The sequence below is a fragment of the Pongo pygmaeus genome, chromosome 6, assembly GCF_028885625.2.
Source record: "Pongo pygmaeus isolate AG05252 chromosome 6, NHGRI_mPonPyg2-v2.0_pri, whole genome shotgun sequence".
NCBI classification, from domain to species: Eukaryota; Metazoa; Chordata; class Mammalia; order Primates; family Hominidae; genus Pongo; species Pongo pygmaeus.
In genome coordinates, this window is record NC_072379.2 from 60,530,187 (window position 1) to 60,554,541 (window position 24,355).

Sequence of the window (24,355 nt, forward strand, 5' to 3'; positions counted from 1 at the left end):
TTGCATAAAGGAATATAAAACTATTTATTAACCACTGTTCACCAGTATTTACAATAAAGTAAACAATATACAGTTGGATAACATTCTGATTACTACAAAGTTGTTCTTTCTGGCTTTTGCTGAACCAGTAAAGCAAACTGAGATTGAGCCTACATGTAAGGAATGAATTGGGGTAAAGAAAAAACATGCAGGTCAATAGGTTAGATTACAAAAGGTTGTTCACACATTTATGACAGCTGGTCCTAAACTGCCAACATGTCTAACCATCTGATTAGGTTTCTATGAGCCAAGTCTTACATATTCCATTGACCTTTTAGTCAATGTAGCAACAGGGATTTCAACATTTTGCTAAGGAATGGCCCACTAGGGAAATTTTTAAATGTTCATTTAACTTAGTTTTGTTTAGCTAGTTAAAACACACTAGCATTTGTCTAGTTTCCTCATCTGGATGAGGAAACCTGCTGTGATGGCAGTGATAAAATTTTTCCTTTTAGGAATTTTGCAAATAAACCACTGCAATTATAGACGCTTTAAAATTATCCAATTTAAATTGTCCTATTTAGAATTACTTATTTCACTTGAAATGTATGGCTTCAGGAAAATTTTCAATATAACTTGAAGTGATTATCTCTTATTTTGCCTGGAATAATGGCATCTCAGAAACATGGGTTTACCTGTGATTTTTTGTTTGGGCGAATGCTTAAAAACAAAAAAAAATTTACATATGCATTTTATGGATACACACACACACAAAAAAAACATGTAATAAATCTAGAATGGTCCTTAGGCTTATGAGAACACAAGTTTTGACTGAGTAATGACTATGGACATTTCCCCCAACATTTAGAAAAGCTGTTCTTTAATGAAGAGGAAATGACATACCATGGTATCAAATGTTCTTTTCTGATAAAGGAAGCAACTACAGAAAGCTTTTATTTATTTGTTCAAAGTAACCAGTGCTATGGATGCAAAAAAACCCCCAACAACTCTTCCAACGCTACTTTCAAAACAAACATATCAAACTTGATTTTCATTAGGATGTAGTTATTTTGTCACACTAGTAAATCAAAATCCAAGACCCAAATTTTATATATATATATAAATATATATAAAAAAACAATGTGAACAATTATTGAGCTTCATCTTCTGGACAAGAATGCCAAGTTAGTCTCTCTTCATAAAAAGCAATTACAATTTGAGGACACTTCATATTTGCCTCTTTTGCCAGCACCAAGTCTGCCTCATCTGAATCTTTCCTGTTTTAAGAAAAAGAAAAATTCAGTTACAAGTCTAAGTTGTTCATGTCAACTGACAGCCATTCATTTAAGAAATAATAGTCCAAACAAAAGGTATTGAAGTGCTCCAGGAGGGTTATGTTACTTGTTGCTGTGTTCTAATAAACTTCATTTTCAAAACAGGCCACAGTTTGCTGACCCTTTCTTTAAAACACTACTAGTACAAGTAACCAGAATCATCCTCTCCGCAGATAGTTTTTCCCTACCTAATGATGAAAACCATTTCACAAATTAAAAAAAAAAAAAAAGGCTACTCTTACTTTCAAATGTAACAATCCCTGCATACTCACCATTTCATGAGAAACATCAATTCTCCACTGCTGTCTGTGGCACCAATTATTCTTTCGGGATCAAGACCTCTGGCAAATCCTCTTGGTTTGTCAGCCTGTTTAGAAGACATTTTTTCATACAGCAAACTCAAGAGTATTGAATTGTTTTCAAGGTGTATTTTAAACAAAAACGTTCCAATAGTGAGAAGGAAATGACTGGAGCAAGAACCCATATTTGGTAATTAAAAACATCTGATTTCCATTAACTTTACAAGCAGAAAAACCTGAGTTTGATACTCAAAATACTTAAAATTTCCAAAAACATTCAAAATAAAAAGTCAAGAAAATTACTGCGTTCAATGACACCAAAGTCAGAGTTGTGTGGGCATACAGAAAAACTAACCTCTTTATTTCTGGTAATAATAAAGTCTTGAAAGTTAATATATTTCAAATTACTTCCAGGAATTAGTCTGAATTACTGACACATTTTAAAAGCATAAACAAAACACAAACAGTAAGAAATATTAAAAATGTTAAAACTCATACCAACTATCTGTAATCATTCTAAATGATAGGAAATGTTAGAACAAACTTGTCTAACCTGTGGCTCAGGATGGCTCTGAAGGAGGCCCAACACAAATTTGTAAACTTTCTTAAAATATTGAAACTTCCTTGCGATTTTTTTTTTAAAGCTCATCAGCTATGGTTGGTGCTAAGCCTATTCTACGTGTAGTAGCCCTAGACAATTCTCCTAATGTGGCTCAGGGCTGCCAAAGATCGGACACCCTGCACTAGAAAGTACTTAATATAAACCAGTGGCTCTCAAAATGCGGTCTACAGATTCACTGGGGATTCCAGAGTCCTTTTTGGGAGGGGGTTGTGTAAGGCCCCCTTTTTTCATCTATTTGTGACTTTGGATTGTCTTCATATACCTCCACCAAAATGATACGCCACAGCAATCAAATGTGTTTAAGTAAAATTGCCTTAAGACACACGTTATCTGTAAAAATGTAAAATGCTACTCTTTCTCAACTTTTTTAGAAAAGTCATTTTAGAAATTTGTTTTAATTTCTACTATGTTAGTATTGATAGTTATAACCCATATAAACAAAAGCTCTCTGGGGATCCTCAATAATTTTTTGAGTATAAAGAGACCTTGAGACCAAAAAAAGTTTGAGAACCAATGATATCAATAAACCCTTTATTCCTGTCAGAGTTTTACATCAACGTCACAGGCTCTGGAGTCACGCTGCCTGGATGAGAATGATGGACCTACCCCACTTACGAGCTGTGTGGCTTTGGACAAGTTAATTAACCTCTTTGTGGTTTAGGTTAATAAGACAAAATTTTAGTATCTACTGCATAGATATTTCACAGCACATTAAAAGCAAATGATTTGGCACACAGTATGGCACATGCTAAGGGCTCAATAAGTATTGTTAAAGGTGTGCCTGATTTATTATTTAATAATTTTTTGAGACAAGGTCTTGCTCTGTTGCCTAGGCCAAAGTGCACTGGCATGATCACAGCTCACTGCACCTTGAACTCCCAGGCTCAAGCAATCCTTCTGCCTCAGCCTCCCAAGTAGCTAAGACTACAGGAGGTGTCCACCACGTCTTTCTGAGTCTTTTTTTTTTTCTTTGTAGAGATGGAGTCTCATTATGTTGCCCAAACCGGCCTCCAACTCCTGGGCTCAAGCAACGTTCCTGCTTTGGTTTCCCAAGGTGCTGGGATTATAGGCACGAGCCACCGTGCCTGGCCAAAACTGCTTCTGTTGAGCATGTGATTTATTTTCAAAACCAAATTTGTAGTCAATCTCGTTTCCTCATCTGTAAAATAGTGATTATACCTATGACCTTATACAGAGTTGTCTTGAAGGTTGTACTTCTTGGCTTCTAGTTCAACTGATCAAGTTTTAAATCATGTTTAGTGCCAGAGCCTAGAACCTAATTCAGCACCAAGATGTTTCCCCAAATTGCCACACTAGGTCAGTAGGCAAGACAAGTATAATCTGTTTTACAATCAAGGGTGTAAGTAAGAAGTTACCTGATTTGCCTGACGCCACAGAGACATAAGTAAAGCAAACACTGGATCAAAACACATGTATAGTGAATGAAGTGAATGTCTCAATTCATGCCAAGAAAAGTGTGTAACTATTATCAAATATTACAGACTTCAAAATCAAGGTATTGTTTGGCAATACAAAGATGACATGCAAGTACTTTCTGGTGGTCAATGCCATTGATGGACTATAATCAGAAAGTTCTATTTGCGTTGTTCTTACTGTAGTGCAAAGACTTTCGATAATCCAATCTTAGTATTGTTTGTACTTAAGATTGCTAGCCTTGGATCACAGGTAATTGGTCTGATCAGTGATCAAATCCATGAAACTAAGAAAAATTGCACTAGCACAACCTAAGTGGCAATAAGCACTTACTGCACATTTACATAAAGTAGGCTAAACCACGCCCATCCTTACTGTCCTAAGTATTAAAATATTTAAAATACGATTAAGAGGCCTTTTATAAAAGTATCTGAATTTTAAAAAAGCAAGTTGTCAAAGCTGGGCTTGGTGTGGTGGCTCATGCCTGTAATCCCAGCACTCTGGGAGGCCGAGGCGGGTGGATCACCTGATGTCAGGAGTTTGAGATCAGTCTGGCCAACATGGTGAAACCCCGCCTCTACTAAATATACAAAAACCAGCTGGCTGTGGTGGTGCACCACTACACTCCAGCCTGGGCGACAGAAGGAGACTCTGTCTCAAAAAAAAAAAAAAAAAAAAAAAAAAAAGGCCGAGCGTGGTGGCTCACAACTACAATCCCGACACTTTGGGAGGCCGAGGCGGGAGGATCACGAGGTCAGGAGTTCAAGACCAGCCTGGCCAACATGGCAAAACCCCATCTCTACTAAAAGTACCAAAATTAGCCGAGTGTGGTGGTGGGCACCTATAATCCCAGCTACTTGGGAGGCTCAGGCAGGAGAACTGCTTGAATCCAGGAGGCGGCGGTTGCAGTGAGCCAAGATCATGCCATTGCACCCCAGCCTGGGCGATAAGAGCAAGACTCCATCTCAAAAAAACAAACAAAAAAAAGAAATCAAGCCATCAACCTTTTACAAAAGCACAAGCTGGTGGGCAATATTTTATACTTACAGCATCTCTTTTCTTCTTTGATTTGCTGTCATCAGATTCACTGTCAGATAAAGATTTTCTTTTTGTACCATCTTTTTCTTTGCCAGCTTTCTGAGAGTTAAGAAATGCTTCAATCAATTCTGGACAATCTAAATTTTCTTCAGGTTCCCAAGTATTGTCAGCACTGTGTTTAGTTTATTAAAAAAAAAAGTTGATTGAATTAAATATGATTCATCACCATTATCCAGATCTATTTTAATAGACACCTGGGGGAATAAAAAGTCCTCTGTACTGCAGATACTAATCATTTCCTCCTTCCCTACATTATTACCCCAACCCCCAGCCTGCCTCCGCCAGAGAGTGCTTTGTTGCCCGGACGAGAGTGCAGTAGTGGAATCACAGCTCACTGAAGATTCCAACTCCCAGCTCAAGCGATCCTCCACCTCAGCCCAAGTAGCTGGGACTACAGGTATGCACCACCATGCCCACCTAACTTAAAACACACACACTTTTTTTTTTAAATAGAGAAGGGGTCTCATTTTGTTGGCCAGGCTGGTTTTGAATTCCTGGTCTCAAGTGATCCTCCAGCCTTGGACCCCCAAAGTGCTGGAATTACAGGTGTGAGCCACTTCACCCAGGCCCTACATTCTAATTTGCTACCCTGAGACTCCAAATTAGTAGACCCAAATTACTGGGTAGAGAACAATAAAAGAGTCCCTACTCTGTACTATTATTTTCATTAAAGTCTTCTTTGGCCTGGCACAGTGGCTCACACCTGTAATCCCAGCACTTTGGGAGGCCAAGGCAGGTGGATCACTTGAGGTCAGGAGTTTGGGATCAGCCTGGCCAATATGATGAAACCCGGTCTCTGCTAAAATACAAAAATTAGCCGGGCATACTGGCATGCGCCTGTAGTCCCAGCTACTCGGGAGGCTGAGGCAGGAAAATCGCCTGAACTCGGAAGGCAGAGGTTGCAGTGAGCTGAGATCATGCCACTGCACTCCAGCCTGGGCAACGGGGTGAGACTCCATCTCAAAAGAAAAAAAAAAAAAGTCTTTTACATTACCTATTACACTGCACATGGCAAGTACGGTATAATCATGCTAGTGGCCTTAAGTTTTGGGAGAAGAGGGAGGAACCCATTCATTTCCTCATGTTTTGATGGGTAAAAGTAATTTTTCATGTTTCATGGGCTTAATAAAGTAGGGACTTATGACACATACTTAATTTCAACCAAGAATACTGAAGGATAAAACAGGCAAGCGTAAATCTCCCATTCAACTCATAATTCCCAAACTGCTATGAATTAAATGTGAAGAGCAAGGGAAGTAGGAGATAACAGATATGTGAAGCCTAATCATTCAACTATCATATGCTCCATCTCCAGCGTGCTCAGGAAATTGATCTCCACCTATCCATTTTTAATTGTCACTGCCTATGGAGCTTTGTGGTGTAAGGGGGAAGAACCAAAGCAGATAAGCACAACAAACCCCAAGCGTTAAAGTATGTAATTGCTGCATGTTCAAGTTATTCACATTTTGTGAATAACATTATCAAGAATAATGAGAGCAATCCATATCAAAGAACACAAGGAACCAGAGAGCTTAAAACATGCCCAGGCTCTACTTCTTAGGTATTAGGATATAATAAACCTAGTATAAAGCTTAGATTATATGTAATCCTGTATGAGACCCACTAGTCTACATTGTAAAGCTTCAATGTTTTTAGCACCCTCTGTGTGGAGGAAAATAATGCAAATTATTCTAATTAATATAACATCTAATCACATTAAAATATATTACATAGTAAACTACACTCCATAATTTTATAAATTTGACTCCCCAGGGTAATAAACTAGTCTCTAGCCTGCTCAGCTTCAACTGTACAATAAAGTCTTGGTTCTTTTGAAATAGACCTCAAATGAGACACCTAAAATTCAAGGTGTCTTTACATTTAAAGACACCTACGGGAAAGCAGATAAAAGAGCCAGGTTAAAAACAAATTCTAAAACCACTTAGCTGCAGTTAAACATATAGTAAAGATGCACTAAAGTTTCTTACTCTGTAAATCCCTTCCACTTCAGGAAATATTCCACTTTCCCATTCACTACACGTCGATCTAGTACTTTTTCCACCACAAATTCTTCAGGCTCTGCCTCTTCAACTTTTTTACTCTTTCCATTCTGTTTTTTTCCCATTTTTTGCTAAAATAAAACAAAAGAGAAATTAAGAAATATTCTTCTTGAATTTTAAGCACATTTTCAAGGCTCAATTGCTTATATTATTATCACATTCGACATAAATTTGTACTTCTATATCCCAGGGCAGACACTTTCTGGAAAGATTAAAAGTCAACAGACAATAAAATAAAAGAATGCTTTATCTTGTTGATTTAGCTCAAACTTACGAACCACTACCAAAATAATACAATAAAAAAACACTATCTGGAAACAGTTATTTTTTTCCAGTCTTTTCTTTTTTTGAGACAGGGTCTCACTCTTGTCGCCCAGGCTGGAGCGCAATGGCGCGATCTCAGCTCACTGCAACCTCCGCCTCCCCAGGTTCAAGCAGTTCTCAGGCCTCAGCCTCCAGAGTAGCTGGGATTACAGGCGGATGCCACCATGACGGGCTAATTTTTTTTGTATTTTTATTAGAAATGGGGTTTCACCATGTTGACCAGGCTGGTCTCAAACTCCTGACCTCAAGTGATTCGCCAGCCTGGGCCTCCCAAAGTGCTGGCATTACAGGCGTGAGCCACTGCGCCCGGCCCTGTAGTCTTAAAAGACCAAGTTTACTAGTTTTCACTCATTTTAACAACACAGTAACAAACAACTATGCAGGAAGTACTTAAAGGGTGATACAGAGAAGAAAGTAGTAGTGACAGGTCTTAGGTGAACCTATGACAGACCTTGTAGCCACCGCCAGATGATAAGAGCCCCCTTCTCAATTCAAATATTAATGTCAAAAGCATCAATGATACAGAGAAAAGATAAATGCAGAATGAAAACGTGGTTCAAAATCCTGATACCAACTGCAGGGTCAATTATAGAGACCACTAGGAGGTTCAATTAAAGGACAAGATTATTTTTCCATAATCTCTGTAGATAATATTTCCTACCACTTAGAACAAAACTATAAAGCTGTCACTTCAAGAGACCAAAATGGCAAATTTATTTTAATTCCCTAAGGTGAAAAAAATCCTTCCTTCCTGGTTTCTCAAGAGAAAGTCTATACTGGTAGCCAAATTCACTTTAAACAGGCATTTTTTTTTGGTATGACACTATTTAAGAGAAGCAGGAAACCAACCTGAACCAGCTCTTTCCAATGGCTCAAGATTTGCTATCAGAGGATTAAAAATTGGGAAAATTTTTATGAGAGGATTAAAAATGGGGGAAAAAAACCCCTGAAATGGTTAATCAGAAGATCCTATGGGCTGAGAAGGAATCCATCTTAACATTTCATCTTAAAGCAAATGCTATTGCCGGGCGCAGTGGCTCATGCCTGTAATCCCAGCACTTTGGGAGGCCGAGGTGGGCAGATCACTTGAGGTCGGGAGTTCGAGACCAGCCTGATCAACATGGAGAAACCCCGTTTCTACTAAAAATACAAAATTAGCCAGGCATGGTGGTGCATGCCTGTAATCCCAGCTACTTGGAAGGCTGAGGCAGGAGAATTGCTTGAACCCAGGAGGCTGAAGTTGCGGTGAGCCAAGATCACGCCATTGCACTCTAGCCTGGACAACAAGAGCAAAACTCTGTCTCAAAAAAACACAAAAACAAAAAACCCAAATACTATTTAAAAAAGATAAACCTTAATTGCCCAGTCGTTAAAGCCATCCCACAAGTAAAGCAGCAAGCAGAAAAAAGTTAACACCTCAAGGCTACAAAAGGACATTTCAAGCTATGCAGATATATGAAGTGTGCAGACACGTATGTAAGAAAGGCCTCAAGACTGCAAAAGGACATTTCAAGCTATGCAAGCATATAGGTAACACACACACACACACACACAAAAATCCCCTGGAATACAAAAACATGCAGCAAACACCTGACATTTTTGGATACCATTTCTAAGTCAGGTGTTATGATTTTCATTAGTCAAGATACTTGAGTACTGGGCCCAAATAGCTTTCTGCCACCGTACAATACAAGAAGGTAGGAATAATGGTGGGAGGAGCAAAGACAAACTGGAATAGACAGAAGTGTATCAGATACCTATACTACATGAAAAACAAAACAGCTACTGCCACAAAGGGAGAAGGCTAACAAAATAAAGAGAAAGTCAAAAATAAATACAGAAAATGAAAAGGATACACACTAAGGTTTACAAAAAAAAGGGCAGACAAAATGCCATACAGTATTCATTCACTACTATGGCATTCATAAGCTAGTTTCAAATGCTCACTATTTTCTTTTATAGTATATATTTGGCTTAACCCAGCACTTTTTTCCAAAGGTGGACTTGAATCAAAATAAATTTCCCATTATTTAAATGAAATTAACAGCACACATATCTCAGAACACTAATGAATTTTTAAAATGGAAAGTTAAAAACTTTTAAAGTGGCCAACCTGTGATCCTTCACAAAATAAACTAAATACAATAACAGACCCCAAACAGTATCAATTGCGTGCAAAAACAACTTCTGTTTTCCAGGGTATCTGACTTAATGCAGAATCCAATGATGGCACAAATTAAAAATCACCAATGTGCCCTTTTTAGTGTGAAACCCAGAGAGAGCATATACAGGCCAAAAACAAATGCTTTACTTTACCTAGGAGACATTAACATTCACCTTTACATGCTTAAGATTAATGCAATATGTTAAATATTGCGAAAACTGTAACTTTGAATTTCGTGATTTTTATGTGAATATTCCAGGGTTTAAAAAAACTTGTAACATGACATGGCTGAATAAGATACAGAAAATCTAGCCTTTTCTCCCTTCTAGCTCATATTTGCGATTTCAATCATTTTGTTTAAAAAACAAAACACTGCAATGAATTAAACTTAATATTCTTATACGTTTTAGAGTAAGTTAAAACAAGATAAAGTGACCAAAGTAATTTGAAAGATTCTGTGCTCCAACCTAGGTGCACAAGGTACCTTGTTCTTTAAATTGGGCTTTAATGAAAATACTTCTCCAGAATTCTGGGGATTTAAGAAAAATTATGCCAACCAACAAGGGCTTTACCATGTTATGCAACATTTTTCAACGTTGCAAAAATGTGTGTATTTCTATTTGAAGACAAAAATCCTCAGCAAAATCCACATTGCACTGTCCTTCAAAGATTAGCCTTCTTTAAACTAGTTAAGACACTATTAAGCCAAGTCAGTATCTCCATGTAATGAATTCGTTTTGCTCTTAATTGTCCCCTATAATTTACACTGGAAGAGCTGGGAAATATGTGGAAGTAAATTTCTCAGCCACAGAGATGCAAAGTTATACTGTGGGGAAAAAAAACTTGAGTTAAATCCTTACATATTTTAGGTTTTCATTAACTTACCAATGTAGTTTTATTGGAGGCCATTTTTTATTGCAGACTTGAAGAGCTATTACTAGAAAAATGCATGACAGTTAAGATAAGTTTGCATGACACAAAAAAGGTAACTAAATTCAAATTCTGTTTGGATTCCAACCCCCAAGTAGGGAGCGCACATTTCAAACGTGAATACAAATCCAGAGTAGATCTGCGCTCCTACCTACATTGCTTATGATGCACATAAGTACGTGTCCTAACCATGTGAGTCTAGAAAGACTTTACTGGGGATCTTGGTACCTAAAACAGCTTCACATGGCTTAAAATAGAGGACAAATGTCTTTTCCAATCTAAGTCCCATTTATAATAAAGTCCATGTTCCATTTTTAAAGGACAATCCTTTCCGTTTAAAACCAGGCACGATTACCCAAACAACTCACAACGGTAAACCACTGTCAATCTTCTCTGTTCTGCAATCCCAACTTGGTTTCTGCTCAGAAACCCTCCCTCTTTCCAATCGGTAGTTAAATAACAAAAGGAAAAAACTTAAGATGCTTCAACCCCGTTTCGTGACACTTTGAAAAAGGAATCACCTCTTGCAAACACCCGCTCCCGACCCCCGCCGCTGGAGCCCGGCGTCCCGAGGCCTAAGCACGGATGCTCGCCCACACCCGGGAGCGCGGGCCTCGCGGTCAGCGCATCCGCGGGGAGAAACAAAGGCCGCGGCACGGGGGCTCAAGGGCACTGCGCCACACCGCACGCGCCTACCCCCGCGGCGGCCACGTTAACCGGGCGGCAGCCGCAGCTTCGGGACAGCGGGCCGCGAGCCGCCAGGCCTCGCGGACGCGGTACCACGCGCCGCCCTCCCGGAGGCCCAAGTCTCGACCCAGCCCCGCGTGGCGGCTGGGGGAGGGGGCGCCTCCGCCGGAACGCGGGTGGGGGAGGGGAGGAGAAAATGCGCTTTGTCTCGAAATGGGGCAACCGTCGCCACAGCTCCCTACCCCCTCGAGGGCAGAGTAGTCCCCCCACTAACTACCGGCGCTGGCCCCGCGCCAGGCCAGCCGCGAGGCCACCGCCCGACCCTCCACTCCTTCCCGCAGCTCCCGGCGCGGGGTCCGGCGAGGAAGAGAGAGGAGGGGAGCGGAGAACTGGGCCCCCGAGACGCGTGTGGCATCTGAAGCACCACCAGCGAGCGAGAGCTAGAGAGAAGGAAAGCCACCGACTTCACCGCCTCCGAGCTGCTCCGTGTCGCGGGTCTGCAGCGTCTCCGGCCCTGCGCGCCTACAGCTCGAGCCACATCCGAAGGGGGAGGGAGCCGGGAGCTGCGCGCGGGGCCGCCGGGGGGGAGGGGTGGCACCGCCCACGCCGGGCGGCCACGAAGGGCGGGGCAGCGGGCGCGCGCCCGGCGGGGGGGAGGGGCCGCGCGCCGCGCCCGCTGGGAATTGGGGCCCCAGGGGGAGGGCGGTGGCGACGACCGAGGCACTTACCGTTCGCGGCGTGGCGCTCGGTGGTCCCCAAGGGGAGGGAAGGGGGAGGCGGGGCGAGGACGGTGACCGGAGTCTCCTCAGCGGCGGCTTTTCTGCTTGGCAGCCTCAGAGGCTGGCGCCAAAACCGGACTCCGCCCACTTCCTCGCCCCTGCGGTGCGAGGGTGCGGAATCCTCCAGACGCTGGGGGAGGGGGAGTTGGGGGCTTAAAAACTAGTACCCCTTTGGGACCACTTTCAGCAGAGAACTCTCCTGTACACCAGGGGTCAGCTCCACAGACGCGGGCCAGGGTTGGGTCATTGCGGCGTGAACAATAATTTGATTCGGATGTTTCCGGAAGGGGCCGAGTCGGGGCACGGAAAACGAAAAGGGAAGGCTACTAAGATTTTTCTGGCGGGGGTTATCATAGGCGTAACTGTAGGGACCACCTCCCGGGTTGAGGGGGCTGGATCTCGGGCTGCGGATTAAGCTCCTCCCGTCGGCGTTAATTTCAAACTGCGCGACCGTTTCTCACCTGCCTTGCGCCAAGGCGGGGGGCGGGACCCTATTCCGAGAGGTAGTAACACGCAGGACTCGAGCCTTCCGCAATTCACTGAGCGCATTTACGGAAGTAACGTCGGGTACTGTCGCTGGCCGCAAGGGTGGGAGGAGTACGTATTTGGCGTAAGGTGGGGCGTAGAGCCTTCCCGCCATTGGCGGCGGTTAGGGCGTTTACGCGACGGCCTGACGTAGAGGAAGACGCGTTAGTGGGGGGGAAGGTTCTAGAAAAGCGGCGGCAGCGGCTCTAGCGGCAGTAGCAGCAGCGCCGGGTCCCGTGCGGAGGTGCTCCTCGCAGTGTTGTTTCTCGAGCAGCGGCAGTTCTCACTACAGCGCCAGGACGAGTCCGGTTCGTGTTCGTCCGCGGAGATCTCTCTCATCTCGCTCGGCTGCGGGAAATCGGGCTGAAGCGACTGAGTCCGCGATGGAGGTAACGGGTTTGAAATCAATGAGTTATTGGAAAGGGCATGGCGAGGCCGTTGGCGTCTCAGTGGAAGTCGGCCAGCCGCCTCCGTGGGAGAGAGGCAGGAAATCGGACCGCTTCAGTAGCAGTGGGGCTTGAGGTTTATGAACGGGGTCTTGACCGGAGGCCTGAGCGTACAAACAGCTTCCCCACCCTCAGCCTCCCGGCGCCATTTCTCTTCGCTGGGGGTGGGGGATGGGGAGCTTTCACATGGCGGACGCTGCCCCGCTGGAGTGAAAGTGGGGCGCGGAGGCGGGAATTCTTATTCCCTTTTTAAAGCACGCTGCTTCGGGGGCCACGGCGTCTCCTCGGCGAGCGTTTCGGCGGGCAGCGGGTCCTCGTGAGCGAGGCTGCGGAGCTTCCCCTCCCCCTCTCTCCCGGGAACCGGATTTGGCGGCCGCCATTTTCATGGCTCGCCTTCCTCTCAGCGTTTTCCTTATAACTCTTTTATTTTCCTAGTGTGCTTTCTTTGTCAAGGCGTAGAAGTGGTTAACTATTTTTCTTTCTTCTCGGGCTGTTTTCATATCGTTTCGAGGTGGATTTGGAGTGTTCTGTGAGCTTGGATCTTTAGAGTCCTGCGCACCTCATTAAAGGCGCTCAGCTTTCCCCTCGATGAAATGGCGCCATTGCGTTCGGAAGCCACACCGAAGAGCGGGGCGGGGGGGGTGCTCCGGGTTTACGGGCCCGGTTTCAGAGAAGATATCACCACCCAGGGCGTCGGGCCGGGTTCAATGCGAGCCATAGGACAAAGAAACCATTTTATATTTTTTGTGTCTTTTTTTTCCCTTTGAGTAACGCTTTTATCTGGGTCTGCAGTCACTAAAACGGCAGATGAACCGCAGCAAAATAAATTGGAAGCCATCGGCCACGAGGGGCAGGGACGAAGGTGGTTTTCTGGGCGGGGGAGGGATATTCGCGTCAGAATCCTTTACTGTTCTAAAGGATTCCGTTTAAGTTGTAGAGCTGACTCATTTTAAGTAATGTTGTTACTGAGAAGTTTAATCCTTACGGGACAGATCCATGGACCTTTATAGATGATTAGTTAGAAATTACGAGGAAAGTGAAATAACGATTTTGTTCTTAGTTGCACTTCGATTAAAACATGGCTTCAGAGGCTCCTTCCTGTAATGCGTATGGATTGATGTGCAAAATTGTGGGCCTGGGCCGCTCTGTATTTGAACTTTGTTACTTTTCTCATTTTGTTTGCAATCTTGGTTGAACATTACATTGGTAAGCATAAGGTCTCAAGCGAAGGGGGTCTACCTGGTTATTTTCTTTGACCCTAAGCACGTTTATAAAATAACATTGTTTAAAATCGATAGTGGACATCGGGTAAGTTTGGAAAAATTGTGAGGTAAGTAATGAGTTTTTGCTTTTTGTTAGTGATTTGTAAGACTTGTTATAAATGTACATTATCCGTAATTTCAGTTTAGAGACACCTATGTGCTGACGACAATTAAGAATAAAAATTAGCTGAAAAAATGAAAATAACGTATCTTGACAAGTAACCATTTCAAAAGACTGCTTTGTGTCTCATAGGAGCTAGTTTGATCATTTCAGTTAATTTTTTTTTTTTTTAATCTTTACGAGTCCTGAAAACTACAGGAAAAAAAGTCTGAACTGGCTTTTTACCACTATTTTTTAGCAGTTGGGAGCATGCGAATGGAGGGAGAGTTCCGTAGAACTGGGATGAGAGCAGCAATTCTGCTTGCTAGGAACAAAAAATAATTCTTGATTGAAAATTACGTGTGACTTTTTAGTTTGCATTATGCATTTGTAGCAGTTGGTCCTGGATATCACTTCCTCTTGTTTGAGGTTTTTTAGCCTAGTTAACTTTTAAGACAGGTTTAAAACATTGTTAAGTGCCCAAAATACAGCTGTGTAGTACAGCATAGGAAGATTTCGGCTCTGAGGTTTTTCCTATTAACTTGGAAAATTGTTTTGTGCCTGTCTCTTGCCACATGGCCAATCAAGTTAAGTAAGCTTCAGCTTTCAGTAATTGTTATCTTAGACATTATAATACGTGAATGTATTTTATTGTACATATGGTTAAGTAATTCATATTCTGTATTGTCGTATATCAAATATAGGCATGTCCACCAAAAATCAGTTAAACTTTTTAAGCTTCGAGTGCTGCTGGTCATAAAAACTAATTTGTCCTGGTTATAAGAGTAATTTTTAAGGTTATTTCTAATGCATATCTTTAAATATTTTCGTAACTGAGAATCATATGGAGTAACTTAGTATTTGTTTTAAAAAGTTTTTTTTTTTTTGGCTGAGATACTTAGAATCACCACCAGAGGGGGAAGTTAAGGGAAAATAAATGATACTTTTCAGATACTGAATCGTGAAATAAAAACTTTGGGACATAAGCAACGAACCAAGAGTTATTTTCTGATCTTTAAAAATAGAAATCTGCGTTTTTAGGTTATAGGGTTGAAATTTTTGGTAAAGATTCTTTAATAATCCTTTGATAACCACGGTCTACATTTGTTCATTTTTCCTTAGTTTTTTTTTTTTTAATTAAGTAATAATTTGTTTAAGATAATTTAATGTTGAGTAAATTTAGATCAAGCGTTAATGACTTTGAAACTTGTGTAGATCAGCTGAGGCAATTTTTTGGTGTAACACAACTAATATGCAGTTTAACATATGGTTTAAATTTGATGTAAGTTTTTTTTTTCCCCCCCAGAAAACTTTAGAAACTGTTCCTTTGGAGAGGAAAAAGGTACTCTGCCAGCAGGTCACCTCATATTTAAGAATTTAATTTCCTGCATACAAAGAGGAAAATGTAAATAAAAATTGAAATGGTATTTTCCTTTGCAGAGAGAAAAGGAACAGTTCCGTAAGCTCTTTATTGGTGGCTTAAGCTTTGAAACCACAGAAGAAAGTTTGAGGAACTACTACGAACAATGGGGAAAGCTTACAGACTGTGTGGTACGTAAATACTGAATTGTTACTGGATATTAGTCTTTTAGCTGTATGCTAAGTGAATCATGGAGGAAATAACTATTAGCATAGTAAAAAATTCTATTGTGACTATACTTATAAGCTATAATGAGATTAAATGCTAAAGTTTCCCCTTTGGTTTGAAAGGTAATGAGGGATCCTGCAAGCAAAAGATCAAGAGGATTTGGTTTTGTAACTTTCTCATCCATGGCTGAGGTTGATGCTGCCATGGCTGCAAGACCTCATTCAATTGATGGGAGAGTAGTTGAGCCAAAACGTGCTGTAGCAAGAGAGGTAAGCAAACCATGACTGTCTTGTGCAGTTAACATGAAGAATGCTGCCCTGCTGAACATCAGAAAGTATTTCTGAATTTAGTTTTAACTCAAGATTTTTTCCCTTATTAAAGGTGTGCTGGGTTTCTGGACCATTTTCTTAAGCCAGCTTATTTTTCAAAAGCTGGGTCCCTAAAAGCTATTTTATATTTGGTAGTTTTAAGGTGGATACAAGCCAAGTATGGTACTACGGTCGGGTGCTTTGAATCATGCTTGTGATTTTTTCTGTTGGGATGACTTTTACCCCACCACTATTTTAGGAATCTGGAAAACCAGGGGCTCATGTAACTGTGAAGAAGCTGTTTGTTGGCGGAATTAAAGAAGATACTGAGGAACATCACCTTAGAGATTACTTTGAGGAATATGGAAAAATTGATACCATTGAGATAATTACTGATAGGCAGTCTGGAAAGAAAAGAGGCTTTGGCTTTGTTACTTTTGATGACCATGATCCTGTGGATAAAATCGTATGTAAGTGTCTAACCACAAATGTACTGTTCTTACCATGTATTCAATTTTGTGTACGTTAACATCTGTAACTTTATTGAAAGGTAAACTTTTAAAGTTGCTTAATGTTGATTTAATTTAAAAGGAGTCTGAATTTTTCATTACAGTGCAGAAATACCATACCATCAATGGTCATAACGCAGAAGTAAGAAAGGCTTTGTCTAGACAAGAAATGCAGGAAGTTCAGAGTTCTAGGAGTGGAAGAGGAGGTAATTTTAATTCTGTTTCTTCTTTATTTTTGTTCATATATAAGGGCTTGTTTCTAACTGGGGCATTTATTGTAGGCAACTTCGGCTTTGGGGATTCGCGTGGTGGCGGTGGAAATTTCGGACCAGGACCAGGAAGTAACTTTAGAGGAGGATCTGGTAAGTTTCAAGTTCTACGTGTTTAAAGGATGTGTGCTTTTATTTTAAATATGATTAGGTTTTCATTAGTAGAATCAAGAAATCCAACCTAAATCAAAATTTTCCCTAAGACTTCAAATAGATTGTATTCTGGCAAGCTCTTGTGATTTGGCCAGACAAGAAGTTAATAGGGTTGTATTAATAACAGTTGTATTTATCTGGATTAATAATGTAAAATGAAGTGTCATCAGAAAAGCTTTGACTCCATCAAGTGTCACTCTTATGTATAAATAGGATGGAATCTCTAAAATTGAGACTTAAGAGTCCAGAATTTAGGCGGTAATGAGATTTAATTATATGCTTTCATGTTTTGTGAGTAAACTGGTAGCACTAGTGTGTGCTTTTCTGAGGATCTTAATTATTGTGCTGAGGTATTAAGAGAACTGAAAAAATGAGTATTAGCAATAATGCTGAACAGTTTATAGTAAACGTGATCTTTTTTTGGCCCCTAACAGATGGATATGGCAGTGGACGTGGATTTGGGGATGGCTATAATGGGTATGGAGGAGGACCTGGAGGTCAGTTTCCGCTACGTTTTGGTTTGTTTATGTGAATAATACTTAACCATATCGTATATTTAGTTCATTTATATCTTGAGTTTTTAAACATTTTATATTACTCTTTATAAATGGCTTGGGCGATAGTGGTCCAGTTATTTCTTTTATAAGTAGTTTGCCATCTTAGCTGTTACAGCCTGAGGAATAGAGTGCCATTTTAAATGAAAATGTAAAGATAACCATCATAGTATCTCATCTTTTCTCAAGCAAAATGATTGGATCTAGTTATATCTTTGTACTATGCTTCTCTGGAAAAGTACAGAATACTGGATTTAACAGAGTAAAACCTAAGGGGGTGGTATATGTAGGAAAAAATGTGAAATATGTCTAAACCCTTAAGTAGATGGTAAGCATCCCAGGATAACTTTGAAAAAGTGTAACCTAAGGAAATTTTCCAAAACGTTTAGTGTGCTCCTGGCTGCAGATAAGGTTGTGAACTACCGTTAAACATGAAGTGTGATATATTAAATATATCATTGGCGTACAGAAAAGGCTGATACACACTGACAGATTTTGTAATAAGGGACATTTAAAACTGAGCTGGTAATAGACTTGATTTCTGGTGTTGCCACTCAGTAGGCATGACTAAATAGTGTATCTCACTGTTCTACCTTTTATAATAAAAATTTTAGAGGAAGCTGAGTCTTGTATTTAACTACAAGTTAATTTCAGGCTCAGCCCACAAGTTTTTTTTGTTTTTTTGTTTTTTTTAATGTGGTTTCTTTCTTTCTTTTTTTGGAGACGGAGCCTCGCTCTGTCACCCAGGCTGGAGTGTAGTGGCGCGTCTCTGCTCACTGCAACCTCTGCCTTCCCAGTCCAAGTGATTCTCCTGCCTCAGCCTCCTGAGTAGCTGGGATTACCGGTGTGCACCACCACGCCCAGCTAATTTTTGTACTTTTAGTAGAGACGGGGTTTCCCCATGTTGATCAGACTGGTCTTGAACTCCTGACCTCGTGATCCGCCCACCTTGGCCTCCCAAAAGCGCCGGGATTACAGGCGTGAGCCACCATCCCCGGCCTTTTTTGTTGTTGTTGTTTTGCAATATGTGAAAGTGTACATTTTTATGTCCCCACTTCTATTTACAGTAAAGAACATACTGTGTGGAGTGTTGGGTCTGTTTTTTTTCTTTGAGATGGGGTCTGGCTTTGTTGCTCAGACTGGAGTGCAGTGGTGTGATCTTGGCTTATTGCAACCTTAGCCTCAAGCCATCCTCCCACCTCAGCCTCCTGGGTAGCTGGAACTACAGGGTGCGCCACCATGACCGGCTAATTTTGTGTTTTTTTTTTTGTAGAAGTGTGGGGGTTTTGCTGTGTTGCCCTGGCTGGTCTTGAATTCCTGGGCTCAAGCAGTGCACCCGCCTCAGCTTCCCCTACTGCTGGGATTACAGGTGTGAGCTGCTGCGTCCAGCCAAGAACATTGTTTTGTTTTTTGAGAGGGAGTCTCCCTCTGTCGCCCAGGCTGGAGTGCAGTGGTGTGATCTCAGCTCACTGCAACCTCTGCCTCCCGGGTTCACGCCATTCTCCTGCCTCAGCCTCCCGAGTAGCTAGGACTACAGGTGCCTGCAACCATGCCCGGCTAATGTTTTGTATTTTTAGTAGAGATAGGGTTTCACTGTGTTAGCCAGGGTGGTCTTGATCTCTTGACCTCGTGACCCACCCGCCTCGGCCTCCCAAAGTCCTGGGATTACAGGCGTGAGCCACTGTGCCCAACCGAGAACATTGTTTTAAGACATGTAATTCGTAGGGAGACATAATAGAAACTTTATCTTTTGGGCCAGTAGGAGGAAGTGCTCTTTTACTTTCCCTCTAGCCCACACTACTAGTCTAGCCTCACAGTCCTTACCCACAATATACATGAAGTATTTCAAGATACTTAAGATTTTTAGTTTTGAGGGAAAGCTGTGGAATTACAGGTATTTAAGTGTGTGCACATGGTGTTATCCATTTGGCTGGGTAACCCACGCCACCAAATGTTTACCAAGGATAGTTATTCGGTTGTTGAAGCTATTTTAGAGGAATTTCATTAAATATTTCACATGCAAATTTGGAAAGCTGGAAATGGATGTGAGGAGACAGTTCAAAATGGCATTGAAAATATTAAGTGATTACTTAAAGGCTTATTTTATAATAGGTGGCAATTTTGGAGGTAGCCCCGGTTATGGAGGAGGAAGAGGAGGATATGGTGGTGGAGGACCTGGATATGGCAACCAGGGTGGGGGCTACGGAGGTGGTTATGACAACTATGGAGGAGGTAATAAATTCACCTGCAACCTTTATGTGGGAATTTGGAATTAATGTCTTTGTAACACTTGATCTTTTGTTTAAATGTTTGTCACTAGATGCCCTTAAAATTTGTGGATAAGTGTTTGCTTTTATTTGTTTTTATGGGAGCTTTGTCCTAAGTCCTTGGTTTAATGTTTGTATTGTTCTGAGTATTCCAATTTTTTAATAGGAAATTATGGAAGTGGAAATTACAATGATTTTGGAAATTATAACCAGCAACCTTCTAACTACGGTCCAATGAAGAGTGGAAACTTTGGTGGTAGCAGGAACATGGGGGGACCATATGGTGGAGGTAATTTATAGAAATTGAGGTTATTCAGATTTTTGTGATTAAAGGATTAGCCTTTTGTGACTTAAAGGGAAGATAACATACTAAGTAGTTTGTACTATGGACAGTGCTCCATGCATGTATGGTCTTAGTGAAAATCAAGAAATTTTGCATAAATCTCCACAGAAGTACTCAGCAAGCAGTTATGACATCAAATTGGGATTGGGGTGTTGGAGGTGGGGATGTTCAGTAGTTTAACTTCTGGTGGGGGCTCATAAACAGCTAAATATTGTAACCCACATTGCAAGTGGTATACATTGGAATGAGGGTCTTTAAAGTTAAATCCTTAAAACAAGATTCAAATCATTGCTTAGCTTATTTTTGAGATTTTTAGCAGGAGTAAACATTCTGTGTCTTGGGCTTGATGTACTTTAAAAAAATCCATTAGTCAGTCCAAATGAGGATGAGAGAGGGTGAAAGGACCCTTTATTTGTCAGCCACGAAATAAAAATGTCTATGAACCTGAGTAATTTATCTCCCAAGTAATTGTGCTAACTGGCTGCAAAGGATTAGGATCTGCTTGTTTAAAAGACTGGATGGATATAAAATAGAATCAACTGTAGTATTAGTCTGATCATGGGAAATCAAAGTAAGTTTGTTTTCTCTTGCTGTTCCAACAATTACAGGAAACTATGGTCCAGGAGGCAGTGGAGGAAGTGGGGGTTATGGTGGGAGGAGCCGATACTGAGCTTCTTCCTATTTGCCATGGGTAAGTAGCTTTTGAGTTTTACAATTATTATTATCTTGGGAGACATAGCTGCAGGAGTAAAAGCTTTTTAGGATCATGTTATCTTTCCTTAAAATCTGGTTAGATGGATAATTTCATAACCTATTTTTTTTTACTCTTTACTTCTGTTGAAACAGGCTTCACTGTATAAATAGGAGAGGATGAGAGCCCAGAGGTAACAGAACAGCTTCAGGTTATCGAAATAACAATGTTAAGGAAACTCTTATCTCAGTCATGCATAAATATGCAGTGATATGGCAGAAGACACCAGAGCAGATGCAGAGAGCCATTTTGTGAATGGATTGGATTATTTAATAACATTACCTTACTGTGGAGGAAGGATTGTAAAAAAAAAAATGCCTTTGAGACAGTTTCTTAGCTTTTTAATTGTTGTTTCTTTCTAGTGGTCTTTGTAAGAGTGTAGAAGCATTCCTTCTTTGATAATGTTAAATTTGTAAGTTTCAGGTGACATGTGAAACCTTTTTTAAGATTTTTCTCAAAGTTTTGAAAAGCTATTAGCCAGGATCATGGTGTAATAAGACATAACGTTTTTCCTTTAAAAAATTTAAGTGCGTGTGTAGAGTTAAGAAGCTGTTGTACATTTATGATTTAATAAAATAATTCTAAAGGAAATTGTGTAATTATAGACTTTTTATTTTAAATAAGTTAAGGAGTGGGTAGTATAATTAAGGTCCGTTGCAAAGCTGTTGTTATATTTGTATAAGATAAATGCTGGTCAGATGTAAGTGTGTTGTCTGCAATTCATCAGGATTAAATTATGTAGATAACTTAAGGGATATCTCTGCAAGGAGAAACACCTTTTTAGATCTTTTAGATGCTGCTTCTTCAATGCAAGGAAAGGAAATAACCCCAGCGAGGTACTCTTCAGGGACACAGGTCTAGTACAAGAGAACTCTTGACGGCTACTAAGTTCAGCCAGTCTTAAAAAACTGTGCTGTTTCTACAAAACTTTAACTACAGTAGTTTATAAGGATGCCAACGAAAGCTGAGGGTGTAGAGCAAAATAGTTCTAAGCTTCAGTTAAACTTCTTTAGGTAAGATCTTATTTACTTTTCCTTTCTTAATTTTCCTCCCTAAAAGATAAACTAATACTCTTAAATGGTCTTTCAGTATAGTGGTTCTTACGTAGTTTAACATAGCTATAAATTGAGTTTAACAATTTATAAACTCAAGAGAATAATTTTTATAAACCCTGTCTTCCAATCTGTCATTTAAATTATTTTGGTTGTTTTTCCCTTTTTTTCCTTCTTTTCCCACCCCCTCCCCCTCCATGTGAAGATTTGGGTGCTTAACATATCATTTTTTTCCCTGCTGGAATTTTAGCATTGATATGAACCATGGACAAGTATATTCTGCTGCCACAAAGACTGTAAAGTGCTTCATTTCAACAGCTGAGGCAAGCCAAGTGATCATTAATAAAGCTTTTCTTGGTTCCTTCAGTGGTGTTGGTAGTAAAATGGTAGGTAAAAGTTAGGCTGCAAGTTCAATAAATCATGAGATTTCCCATCGTTACACCCTTGTGTATTCACATTTCTTGGATCAAACATTTTGAGTGAACCTAGGGGTTTTTAATTAAAGACATTTGTTGTATTTATGGTTGTAACTGTACATGCTTATCAGGATGAGACTGAGAAGGTAGGGCAAAAATGGTTGAATCTATTTTCAGATAGTAGTTCATACTTGAGTGAAGTGTCTTGTCTACATTATGAAGCCTGTATGTATCCATCCAGTACTAAATAGGTGGGTTAAATGTGGTAATTCTAGTTCAGTGTCTTACCCAGAAGAGAAAGTTGTAGGTTGGCTGTTGAAATTCATTCCTTAGATATCATCAGTTTGATTGCCCGGCTTTATTGCCTTAACAGGAATGTGATACTCAGAGCTTACTCTGCTATATACACCAGTGAGTCGTCTTTGATCCTAAGACCACCACTGAAGTTGTTTAGGTTCTTTTGGACAAACATGATAAACTTCTTCAGATACTTTTTTTTTCCTTTGGCAGGAAGGTGTCTTGCTGCAGGTAACTAATGAAGAAGTGGTCAACCACAGAGTCTTCAAGAAATAAGAAATTCTGTACCATCTGAAAGTAGTTCTTGTTGGTGCCTTCATTTAAAAAGCACTCTTTAAAATAAAAGGGAAATGTTTTCTGATAAAACAAACATTTAGTTGAGGTTCTTGATATAAAACAATTACAAAATGAGTGTTGTTTGTAAAACAGTAACATCAAATTGGCTAGAGAGATAAATGTATCATGTTTTAAATTAGGTTTTGTGAGTAGACAGATTACAATTCTATTTTAAATATAAAGTTTATAAAATAAATACTTTTTGTATCCAAATATTTGGTGTAATGTTTACACATAAAATGTGTGAATCTTGTTCTATAAACATTTGGTTGTCTAAAAGATCACCATCCCCCAAATTTTTTAAAGCAGTTTCACAAAGCTATGCATATTTTCTTTTAATATTAACAGATAAATGAGAAGAGCATTGTGGACATTATTGGCTGTCCCCAATAAAATGCTGTTCATTATGCACTGTATATTCAGCGTTTGAGTACTCCTAAAGTTTCTGGCTTTACCTTTTATGTTTAGCAATACTGGTGGCATTTTGAAAATCATGGATTTTAAAGGTTAACCGGCTGGAGTGGTCCAGATTAAGTGGCTTTGCAGAAGCACTGAGGCTTAAAATATGTACTAGATTGTTAAATGTCAATTAGTTTTCTTGTGGTTTACACTGAGTAAATGAATATCTGTTTTTTTTTAAATGTGTTTATTTGGACATTTATCTGAATTAAGAAAACCAAAAAAGGCCAGGTTAATTGATTTGTTTCTATGATAATTTGGTTTTGATAATGTGAGGTATCTAACAGGTAAGTCAAATTAACAGCGGGTAACACATAGAAAGCAGCTTTCTGTTTGAAATAGCTGAGTTCATCAATTATAGACTTGTTATAAATATCCCAACTTGAAGGAAATTTTGAAGGTTTAAAAATGTGGATGTACAAAGACATTGAACTTTGAAATACAGCAGGTTGATATGCATAACCTCAAAATAGCAACTCCTATCCAACAAGGTCAAGGGAATATCACACAAATAGGGGAGAATTAGGTAATTGCACAATAGACTGAAATGAACTGATGGAAGGAGGAGGGTTTACTGAAGCATGGGGTAATGTTGGATATTCAACATAGGCTTATTTCCCATCTGCATATATTGTGTTGAGCGGTTTTTCTTGTAGAAATTGAAGTTTAAGGTAGTTCTTATGTAGCTTTGAGATAGTGCCCTAAGTGAAGAAAGGCTGCTTTTTGGCCAAGGCTTTATATTGCTGTGTAACAACTTACCTCAATACTTTGAGCAGTTCAGAGAAACAAACCAGCATCTATGGGTCAGCAATTGGGAGCAACTTAACTGATTCTGGGTAGAGCTCAAGGTTCCAATCACAGGAAACTAGGATTGAAGAATTTTTATATCCAGAGTGGCATACTAACAGCTGTGAAGTTAATGCTGGTTGTCATCTTCCCTCGGTGAGTGATTTGAGCAAGAAAAGCTGTAAAATGAACACTCTACAAAGTAGTCGTGCCATCTTGCATCC

At 40.3% G+C, this 24,355-nt stretch overlaps 2 protein-coding genes across 20 annotated transcripts; one reads left to right on the plus strand and one right to left on the minus strand.

The window, feature by feature from the left end:
• On the minus strand, nt 1–11,797 carry CBX3 (chromobox 3). Of its 4 annotated transcripts, none has more exons than XM_054496938.2 (6): nt 11,660–11,797; nt 10,200–10,251; nt 6,755–6,897; nt 4,716–4,878; nt 1,586–1,680; nt 1–1,256 (listed from the first exon to the last, which is right to left on the minus strand). In XM_054496938.2, the coding sequence occupies exons 2-6, from the start codon at nt 10,221–10,223 to the stop codon at nt 1,130–1,132; spliced, it is 552 nt and encodes a 183-aa protein (XP_054352913.1). In that variant the 5' UTR covers nt 10,224–10,251; nt 11,660–11,797; the 3' UTR covers nt 1–1,129. The 4 variants fall into 4 exon arrangements, with proteins under 4 accessions (XP_054352913.1, XP_054352912.1, XP_063523534.1 ...); XM_054496937.2 differs by lacking the exon at nt 11,660–11,797 and adding an exon at nt 11,396–11,525; XM_063667464.1 differs by lacking the exon at nt 11,660–11,797 and adding an exon at nt 10,766–10,901.
• HNRNPA2B1 (heterogeneous nuclear ribonucleoprotein A2/B1) lies at nt 11,670–23,302 on the plus strand. Of its 16 annotated transcripts, none has more exons than XR_008503866.2 (14): nt 12,492–12,624; nt 15,350–15,385; nt 15,484–15,594; nt 15,754–15,900; nt 16,199–16,409; nt 16,553–16,654; nt 16,730–16,810; nt 17,305–17,367; nt 19,537–19,656; nt 19,858–19,980; nt 20,643–20,725; nt 21,570–21,798; nt 22,088–22,223; nt 22,764–23,302. XR_008503866.2 is itself a non-coding variant. In XM_054496930.2 (12 exons), the coding sequence occupies exons 1-11, from the start codon at nt 12,619–12,621 to the stop codon at nt 20,702–20,704; spliced, it is 1,062 nt and encodes a 353-aa protein (XP_054352905.1). In that variant the 5' UTR covers nt 11,673–12,618; the 3' UTR covers nt 20,705–20,725; nt 20,881–21,376. The 16 variants fall into 16 exon arrangements, 8 of the variants coding, with proteins under 8 accessions (XP_054352909.1, XP_054352905.1, XP_054352906.1 ...); XR_008503868.2 differs by having other exon boundaries at nt 22,088–22,160; XR_008503865.2 differs by lacking the exon at nt 21,570–21,798.
• Nucleotides 23,303–24,355: the final 1,053 nt, after the last annotated feature.

Coding starts and splice junctions, on each gene's coding strand:
- CBX3 (XM_054496938.2), bottom strand. CDS start 10,223: ATGGCCTCCAATAAAACTACATTG. Junction 6,898..10,199: donor CCTCCAATAAAACTACATTG/GTAAGTTAATGA, acceptor GTTTTATTTTAG/CAAAAAATGGGAAAAAAACA. Junction 1,257..1,585: donor TTGATGTTTCTCATGAAATG/GTGAGTATGCAG, acceptor TTCTTAAAACAG/GAAAGATTCAGATGAGGCAG.
- HNRNPA2B1 (XM_054496930.2), top strand. Junction 19,657..19,857: donor TTATGACAACTATGGAGGAG/GTAATAAATTCA, acceptor ATTTTTTAATAG/GAAATTATGGAAGTGGAAAT. Junction 19,981..20,642: donor GGGGGGACCATATGGTGGAG/GTAATTTATAGA, acceptor CAACAATTACAG/GAAACTATGGTCCAGGAGGC.